Genomic DNA, 10,213 nt, shown 5'->3' on the forward strand with positions numbered 1-10,213 from the left:
ATAGATAGATAGATAGATAGATAGATAGATAGATAGATAGATAGATAGATAGATAGATAGATAATGTGTGTGTTTTAAAATTTTTTTTACTTGGAACCTTAATCTCTATGCCTCTCTCTCTCTCTCTCCTCAGTCTATACCAAAACTCACCTTCCCTGGTGGAGTGCTAATTGGCTGTAGTCCTGGTTTCATGAATGTTCCTAAGATCAAAGGTACCCACACTGCAATGAAAAGTGGCATTTTGGCTGCAGAATCCATTTTCAGCAAACTAACCAGTGAGAATCTCCAATCAGAAACAGTGGGTAAGAACTTCCTACTTAATGTATGGAGGAAACCCATCACTTGCTCCATTAGAAGCATATGCTCCCTAGGTGACAGCTAATATAAATATATGTAAATAATATGAAAAATTTATAGGGCTTTAAAAAATATTAACATAAATTTACTATTTTCATACCTATTTCATATATAAGGAATGAACTACCCTCATATATTAGGATAAAAACTCATATGTAATCTTCGGATTTAAAGATTTTTTTTAATATCTAAGGTTTTTTTTTTCTTTTCATCCTTTGCTTTTGTCATTTAAGATTTGAAGAAAATTAAAGTGAAATTGAGGTATGTTCTACTTTTGTCAGACCATTCTGTAAAAATTGTGTATACAATGTATGATTGTGCCCAAAACAACGATACTAATATATTACACGGATGTAACAAGATATATTGTTGAACTAAGAACTGACATGTTCATTTTGCAGATAGCTTGTGCATAACTACAATTTAGTCATGGATATGGGAAACAAAGGCAAGAACCTAATCAGGTAAAGATGGGGGAGATAATCATAAGAATTCCATGTTCTGCCTTGGAGATGAATGCATCTTCTCTGATCACTCTAAAAAGACTCCTAGAGGTTTTATCCTGGAGAAAGCAAGAGAGAAAAGTGGATTTTTAGGCACTGTTTTAACTGAGGATTAAAAATAGAAATGAAATGAGTAGACAAAAGGGAACTTTGAACATGAAGAGCTTTTAAATGCAAGGTGAAGATCTTAGAACCCAGTCTTTAGTGAATTAGTAGACTGTAACTAGTAGACTGTCACAGGGATTTAAATGCAGAAAGAAATCCATTTCATTCAGTGAATATTTATTATGCGCAACTGAATGCAGATGGCTGTTGTGGATTCTAAAGGATTCTACACAGTCTATAGAAACATGGTACCTTCCTTTGAGGAATGTACAATCTAGTAAGAGAGTGACATATTATTCATATAACTATAATGCATAGTGATGCCATGGGGATCTGAAGGGTGACAATAAGATGCACCAGATAAGGTTTCCTAAAGGAGGTAGACATTTGAATTAGGCTTTAAACATTTGGTAGAAATTTCTCAAGCAAAGAAGAGGAAGAAGAGGACATTCTAGACATAACAAAAGTAGGAAAACAGTGCATGTTCACAGTGCAGAAAGCGCTTTAGTGATAAGAAAATTAGGCAGAAAAGGTCTGACTCTTCGTGACCCCATAGACTATAGCGTTCCAAGCCCTTCTATCCTCCACTGCCTCCCAGAATCTGTCCAAGCTCGTGTTCATTGCTTTCATGACACTATCCATCTCATCCTCTGCTGTCCTCCTTCTGTCTTCAATCTTTCCCACTGTCAGGGTAACAGATGATGGAGTGTCTTAAATGTCAGGCAAAGGAGCTGAAATTCTGATCTTGCTATGTATCTAATCTTTTAGAACTCTGTTTCTTCTCCAGTATGAAGAATGGGGAGGAGTAGGTAGGTAATTTCCAAAGTCCCTTCCAGTTCTAACTTTCCTTGATTCTGTGAACTTTGCTACTTGGGAGGGAATAGAGAGCTACTAAAGATTTTGAGCACAAGAATGACATGAACTGGGGTGACCAGGTAGCACAACGAGTAAGAGCACCGGCCCAGTGTCGGGATGACCTGGGGATCGAATCCGGGCTCAGATACTTAGCATCACACCCAGAAATAACTGGCCGTGTAACCTTGAGCAAATTACTTAACCCCAATTGCTTTAAAAAAAAAATGACATGAACAGATATATAAAAGGAGGATTACAGTGAAAAGAGCACTGGCCCTGGAGTCAGGAGGACTTGAGTTCAAATTCTGCCTTAGACACTTAACACTTACTAACCGTGTGACCTTGGGCAAGTTACTTAACCCTAATTGCCCTGCCTTTCCCCCTCCAAAAAAATGAAAAAAAAAAACACAAAGGATTAGTATTAGAAGGAGCAGTATAAAGGATGGATGGGGGAGGAATTAGTGGAGTTTAGATGGATTTTTAAGAAACTATTATAATAGTCCAAGTGGGAGTCAGTAAGAGTTGTGAGAGCAATAGGAAGGGATGTGAGACAGTTGGCAGACGTAGAAACAAAGGAACTCTATAATTGATGAATAGGAGATTAGAGAGGAAAGAGTCAGAAACATCACCTAAGTTTCAGACATCTGACACTGGGTGAATGGTATTACTGATATCTTGTGTCAAGTCAGGAGGAAGGTCAGGCTTTAGCGAGAAAGAAAACAGTTTAAGACATGGCAAATTTTATCCTGGTAACAGTTGGAGGTAGTGACCACTTTCTGACATCTCTAAGTAGGTGATGGGTACAAGATGCAGAATGAGACATGGATTTCTGACCTTGGTCAGGGCAAGAATTATTTATATATACATATTGTTACAATATATATTTGTGTGTGTGTGTTCTCATTATTTAATTGACTGGTTTAATTTCAAAAAAACAAAGCAAAACATCTATGGCAGAGGTAATTAGAAAGGGCTGGAACTAGGGAACCTAGCAATGAAAAGGCTAAAGTAATCCAGGTAAGAGACAATAAAGGTATGAACTGAAGAAGTCAAGGAAGGCTCGTCACAGAAAACAGGTAGAGAAGCAAGTAACATGTTGTGCAAGTGAGTAGAATCATTTGGTGTAAAATAGGAAAGTGGAGCACTCAAGAGGGGCATTAAAAAAATATGATCAAGAGTATTTTCTGTACTTCAGATTCTCCTGATGACTGGACATCTGCCTATGTAGATAACTTTATTCAATAGAATGTGTTTCTTTTGTGATACTATGTATTTTGTAAATTTAAAAACATTCTGAGGTGTTCATAGGCTTCACCAGACTGCCAAAGGGGTCTATGACACAAGAAAGGTTAAAAACCCTGCTCCAGAAGAACCATTTAAAAAGTTCTGCAGCAAAACTTTTTTCTAGAAACTGACCTTCTGGTCCTCTCAAGTACTCAGAATAGTCCTGAACCCAGAATTGGGGGTTGAGGGGTAGGAAGTAATGTTTCCAGTGTTGAAGAAATAACTCTGGTATAGAGAGCAGTGACCAAAAGACTGTACCATATATGTCATAAGTGGTGGGTCTGCAGATAAGAAATGATATTCTTTGGCATCCAACCTGTTCAGTGAAAATTGGGAAATAAAAGGAGACAGACAGAATGGAAGAAAAGTATAAAGAGAAGAAAGCAGAGATTAGAAAAGATAGCAGTCAGTAGACACTGTTGTCAAAGAAAGGTTCAGTGACAAAATAAAAAAGACAACCAAAAAGCCGTACCTCTTATGAAATTTCTACATCTTTTGGCTACACATTTTTCCATGTCAGTTTTACCAGACAAATGCTATATAAACATTCAGACCCACACTTCTGCTCTTATATTTATTATATACTAATATACTTATTAAATATTAAATGCCCTTGGGCATGGCGCATCTTACAAAGGACCAGAACTGGCACATAACAGAAAATTGGAGTCAGAATATGAACTTGACGAAGGGTATAGAGCCCAAGGCAAGGAAAAGTAGTTGAGAATGTAGTAGGAAGTAAGGCTGACTGTTGTACGGTGTCTAGAGATACGCTATTGAATGTCAGTAACACATTTGTATATCAGATTAGTTTCAGGAATGACCTAAGTCTTCATTGTTAAACTAAAACAATAAGATGAAAGAGATGGTTTTAGGCATCTCTATTCATAATAAATTTTGGAACTTTATTTTTTTGTTCATTTAATCAGTGTTTCAGAGATCTATATCTCCTTGGATGAATAATTTTCCATGTTTCCCCCCCAAAAAAAATTCATTGACTTTAAGTGACAAGATGTTAATTTTTTTGAAATATCAAATTATGAAATTCTTTAAATATGCTATATTTATTTGCACAGGAAAGATACTTTTCATGCCTTTTTTACTTGACTCTTGCTCTTAGTTGGTTAAAATTACTCCAGATCTTAGCAGCACGACTTTGTATAAGACTTTCTACTTTTCAGAGCACTTTCACATAAATTATCTGAACTGAGACTTTTGAATAATAGGACTCCATGTGCCTGAGTATGAGGACAATTTGAAGAAATCATGGGTGTGGAAGGAACTTTATGCTGTTCGAAACATCAGGCCTTCCTGCCACTCACCATTGGGTTTGTACGGAGGGATGCTTTACACTGGATTGTTTTACTGGATATTGAGAGGAATGGAACCATGGACATTGAAACATAAAGGTAATCTGGGCATTACATTAATTTCCCTATTTTATGTGTATATATATATATATACACACACATATATAAATATATGGCCATTATATTCAATTATGGCCATTATATTCATTATACTCAAATTTTGTGTTATCAAATAAAATTTATAGATAGGTTCATCTTTCTACAAGTAGGTAAGTATTGGGGGAATTTTTATACTAGTATTTATATAATTTTATTATAAAAACTAGTCTTCATATTCTAGAAGGAAAGTATACTGTATTTACTAGTAGATTTAGAGGATTGAGGATAGTATTCATTTTTCTTTGTTATGGAAAATATTTTCTTGACATTCTCCATTATCATAAAAAATGTATCTGTGCCTAGAGTTTGGCTGGGAGGAGGAAAATAAGTTGAGGACAAGAATGAAGATGTGACCAGATATGCCACAAGATTTCATATTCATCATTCAGGTCACTGTGAAATGGCTGGTGTTGAGGCTAGGCTGAGCTATAGGCCCCCAACCAAAAACCTCAAAGAGATACTTCCCTCCACTCAACCCTACTTTTCCAGTCTTTTTACACCTTAAACTTTCCCATGTATCTTTCAGTCCAGTGACACTGGCTTCCTTACTATTCCTCAGAAAAGATACTCCATTCCTCAGCTCCAGTTTTCTATGCCTGGAATGCTCTCTGCCTTCATCTTCACTTCCTGGTTTCCCTGGCTTTCTCTAAGCCCCAGCTGAAATCTCACCTTCTACAGAAAATTTTTCCCAGTCCCTAATAATTTTCATGCCTTCCTTCTGTTGTTTATTTCTGTTTATAATGAATATAGCTTATTTGTACATAGTTGTTTGCATGTTGTCTCCCCCATTACATTGTGAGCTCCTTGAGAGCAGAGATTGTCTTTTGCCTCTTTTTGTATCCCCAGCATTTAGCACAGTGCCTGACATGTGGTAGGTGTTTAATAAATGCCTATAGAGTGACTTTCTCAAAGGGAAGGTGATAAGGAAGGAAACAGTATTTTAATGAAGAAATATTTGTTAGTTTTTGCTACATTCTCCATATGACTAGTAGAAAGTTCACTAAGATTGTTGTTGTTTTTATCAATTTTTTTTTTTGGAGGGGAGAAGGCAGGGCAATTGGGGTTAAGTGACTTGCCCAAAGTCACACAGCTAATAAGTGTTAAGTGTCTGAAGTCAGAGTTGAACTCAGGTCCTCCTAACTCCAGGGCCAGTGCTCTCTTCACTGCACCACCTAACTGCCCCTGTTTCTATCAGTTCTTTGTGGCACTTTCTTTTAAAAAAAAAATTAAATTATGGTTTATATTTCTATTAACCACTTAATTCAAAATCCTTCTAGGTGCTGACTGTGATCAACTAAAGCCAGCTAAGTTTTGTAGTCCTATTGAGTACCCAAAACCTGATGGACAGATCAGTTTTGACCTCCTCTCCTCAGTGTCTCTTAGTGGTACTAATCATGAAGAGAACCAGCCACCACACTTAACACTGAAGGATGACAGGTTACCTGTGGATAGGAATTTGATGATATATGGTGGACCAGAACAACGATTCTGTCCTGCAGGTAAGTACTTTTAATTTTTCTTGCCCAGAATATTCATATTGCTAAACATATGCAGAAAAGTCTTAGTTTAATCGCTGGCTTACAAGAATGGCCTAGCTTCCACCTGTACTTGAAATTCATTCCAGTTATCTCTCCAGCAATCATTATCTCCTTTAACTAGCTTGAGAAATGAAGAATTTCCCCGCTGGCTTAGTTTCTCTCCATAATTGTTTAGAACTTACCTTCCCCTCAGTTAGTGAGGCCAGCCTGGCTGTTGTCCCTACTTATTTAGCTAGCCACATCATAGTTGTAAACATAGTAATTTATATCACCGCAGTATTTGGATGAATGAACTTTTGGAAAACAAAATTAAAGATTTAGAAGGTATTTAAGTTATAATTTTGAATTTTAAACATTCCTAATCCAAATAATAGCTAAATTAAGCTAACATATTTTACTTTGCAGGAGTTTATGAATTTATTCCTTTGGAAAAGAGTGTTGGATTTCGATTACAGATAAATGCTCAGAACTGCGTCCATTGCAAAACATGTGATATTAAAGATCCAAGTCAAAATATTAACTGGGTGGTACCAGAAGGTGGTGGAGGACCTGCTTACAATGGAATGTAATGTTAATCTCACTTGATTTCATTTATCAGTGGTTTGCTTGATGGGTAGTTCTCTAAGATGTTATAGTAGATATAGCTTTAAGTTATTTGTTTTAAAATACTATTAGTGAGAAGGTTGAACTTCCCAAAGTTAAAAGCATTACTCTATAGACCTAAGTATTTTCTTTTTTTTACAAATTCAAATGAATTGATAAAGAAGAGAGTATAGAAATGGGACATTATGAGAGGAAGAAAGGGGACACATTATGAGATGAAGAAAAGCAGAAAGGTTGTAGCGGGGATTCAGGTATGGAACTAAGTGATGTGTGCAGTTCCTTCCCACTTAGACCTGTTTCATTCTTCAGATAAGTGCCATAGGTCAATTGTACTATCATGTATGAAGTTGACTAGCTTTGAAGGAGTCACACTTTTTCTATGGGTGGATAACTTGGGGGATTTGAAGCCTGAAAACCAACATGTTATCATCATTATTATTATTTCCCCTTGAATTTTAATAAATGAATCATTTTTAAATATCCAGTCTGTACTAAATGAAGATTACATGAAATTTCTCTGCATTAAATTCTATTTTATCAAAGACAATATATAAACAGGTTATATATAGACAGTGACAGAAATCCAGATTGCTATATTAACTGCAAAAAGCTTAGTGAAGTATTACATTATGAAAATTAAAGCTGACTTTTTTTTCTTTCACTTACTTTACACAGAAATGTAAATCTCAGATAATTTCCAGGTGGCAGACATGACCAGTACAAAAAAAATTTTTTTATGTGAACTATGCAGGAAAGCTGTTGTAAAAAGTCAAAATTTCACACTATTTTGTAACAGTTTTGTTAAAAATAATTCTTATCCACTTCTAGACTGTAAGATATAGATAGGGAACTCTAGGTTCAGTATTTGTTGCAGGCTTGTATTATGGAACAAATGCAATATCCAAGGACACCTTTAAATAGACTTCATGCTACCTTTGTACAATCAGTGCATACTATTTAAACAAAACAATGTTCTTAAGTAAACATTTTTTGGTATAAGCTGCATTATCTTTATCCTTCTGTGCCTTAGTCTGTTTGGCCTTTTGAATTTCTGCCTCAATGGCTGTAAAATAAACATTGATCATTTATAACATCTGTTAAACATAGACTGTTTTCTGCCTGTATAAAGGAAGGGATAAAAATGTAGTCAAGGTCAGTGAGTGTTTCATGTCTTTGTCTTTTCAATCATTAGCTAAACAAGTGCTTTAGGAACTGGAATGAGAAAAGACAGTTATATTGGTAATTTTTTAAAAAGAATTTTCTTAAATTGGAAATTGCTCAAATTGCCTCTTTTAAAACCCACCTGTGAATCTTTAGAGGAAATTTGCGTGATTTCTTACCAGGGCCATCTTTTTGGTGATATTCTCTAATTTTCCCTTTCTCTGTTCTGTAATAATACTACTACACAAACGGATTCCTGAAGGAATACCAGTCGTGGTGTCAGGGTAGCTGAGTTCTATACCTGACTTTCCCATTTACCTCTCCGAGCTTACTTTCCTAATCAGTAAAATGGGCATAATCATACTTCCACTACCTAGCTCATAAGGCTGTAGTGAGAAAAATACTTTATGAATGTTAAAGCGCTATAAAAATGAATTGTTAGAGGGCAGTGGTTATTAAGTTACTGCAGTATTTTGCCAGATACTAATCAGAAAGGCCCCTTCTGAGTGTAAAAGCTGCACCTTTAGATATAGATGCTCCTAGAATATGTTTGTGGTCACTCCTCAAGCTGCATTCCCATATCCCCTTGGGTACATGACCAGTGATGCCTTTTATCCACATTCCAGTAATCACCCACATTTCATTATCCACAACATTCTATGGCTACTCAGTTACCAAGCACACATATTAAGAGTGGGATGACTATGCTGTAACTCCTCTGAACTTCAGTTGCTTCTGTTACCAGGAGAACATAACACTGCCACTTTTCTTTTATCGACAGTCACTACCAGAAGCTTTTTCTGTTACTATTCTGATAAAACAGCCAGTAAACATTGAAAATGATAAAGGTACACCTTACAGAAACCCCTCCAAACTCTGTGTGTGTATGTGTTTATGTTATCTATGCCAGAGGCAAAACTAGAAAAAAAGGCTTGTGTTTAGCCTCAAGTTAGATAATAGAAAGAGGAAGAAAAGATTCCTTAAAAATACAGCTCTACATATTGGTGGAGTAGAAACAGGATTTCCGCAGGCTCCAGCTTCCACCTCCCCAAATTCATGTAAAAGGGGACTCTGAACAAACTTTGTAGCTAGAAGAACCCACAAAATGACACAAAGAAGCTAACCTCCCGCTGAGGACAGCCTGGCAGGCCAGCAGAAATCAGCCAGTGAAGTGCTGTGGGAGCTGAGTCCAGGCAAGCCAGAGGTTTTAGCCCCAGGGTGGGTCTGACCAACCACTGGCTGGAGGGACTTCAGATCACCAGCAGCTTAGCGGTTTCCAGAATTATCAACCCATAGAGGCTAAGGACAAAGTGAGAGGTCAGTGCAGTGTGGATTTTGGGATCCAGTAGTTGGGAGTGCAGTTGGCCTTTTTCCCCTGGAGGGAGAAGCTGCTGAGGCACCTCGTCTGTGCAGCTGCTGCCATGTGACAACTTCAGCTCCTCGCCTGCAGAATGTAGGGCGACCAAGTGACCATTCTGAGGGGTAATCGCTCTTGTTTTAACCTGCTTGGATCTGGATTGTGGTCTATGGTGGAGGTCCTGGGGTGTGTGACCAGTTTGCCAGAGCATGTGGAAGCTTCAGAGAGGGCACCCAACTAATACCTTCGGCAGCTGAGAAAACCCCAGTGTTTGGGACAAAGATCCCCGCTCTGGTAGCAGAGTCCTGCTGTGGCAAAAAGCTCAAAAGTCAAGTGATTGAGTGGTGACATGAGTAAGCAAAGGAAGCAAAATAAACCAAGCAACTAAAATTTACACTCATATTTTGGCAACAAAAAGGATCAAAGCATGGAACAGGAGGAAGACAGTGAAGTCAGAACTCCTGCACCAAAAGCTTCAAAGAAAAATACAAGCTGGTTACAAGCCATAGAGGACCTTAAGAAGCAGATAAAAGAAGTGGAGGAAAAATTGGGAAGAGAAATGAGAATGATGCAAGAAAATTATGAAATAAGAGTCAACAGCCTGACTGAGGAAAATAACACCTTAAAAAATAGACTAACTCAAATGGCAAAAGAGTCTCAAAAAGGCAATGAGGAGAAGAATGCCTTAAAAAGCCAAATTTGCCAGATGGAAAAAGAATCTCAAAAGCTCACTGAGGAGAATCATTGCTTCAGAATTAGATTGGAGCAAATGGAAGCTAATGACTTTATGAGAAATCAAGATGCTGTTAAACAGATCCAAACAAATGAAAGAATAGAAGGCAATGTGAAATATCTCATGGGAAAAACCACTGACCTGGAAAATAGATCCAGGAGAGATAATTTAAAAATTTTTGGACTACCTGAAAGCCAAAGAAAACTGCCCTGTTGTTTTAGAACCAGAGGGCAAAATAGAGGTTGAAA

At 37.1% G+C, this 10,213-nt stretch overlaps 1 protein-coding gene across 1 annotated transcript in view; it reads left to right on the plus strand.

Moving 5' to 3' along the window:
* The window catches only part of ETFDH (electron transfer flavoprotein dehydrogenase), a 36,352-nt gene extending 28,536 nt beyond the window's left edge, over positions 1-7,816 (plus strand). Inside the window, exons 10-13 of the mRNA XM_069097319.1 lie at positions 134-302; positions 4,331-4,513; positions 5,851-6,072; positions 6,517-7,816. Of these exons, the coding sequence (XP_068953420.1) occupies positions 134-302; positions 4,331-4,513; positions 5,851-6,072; positions 6,517-6,680 (738 nt within the window). The 3' untranslated portion in view covers positions 6,681-7,816. The remainder of the gene's footprint in view (positions 1-133; positions 303-4,330; positions 4,514-5,850; positions 6,073-6,516) is intronic.
* Positions 7,817-10,213: the final 2,397 nt, after the last annotated feature.

Source organism: Petaurus breviceps, unplaced genomic scaffold (genome assembly GCF_028583685.1).
Source record: "Petaurus breviceps papuanus isolate PSGF00001 unplaced genomic scaffold, PetGlider_PUasm1.0 126, whole genome shotgun sequence".
NCBI classification, from domain to species: domain Eukaryota; kingdom Metazoa; phylum Chordata; class Mammalia; order Diprotodontia; family Petauridae; genus Petaurus; species Petaurus breviceps.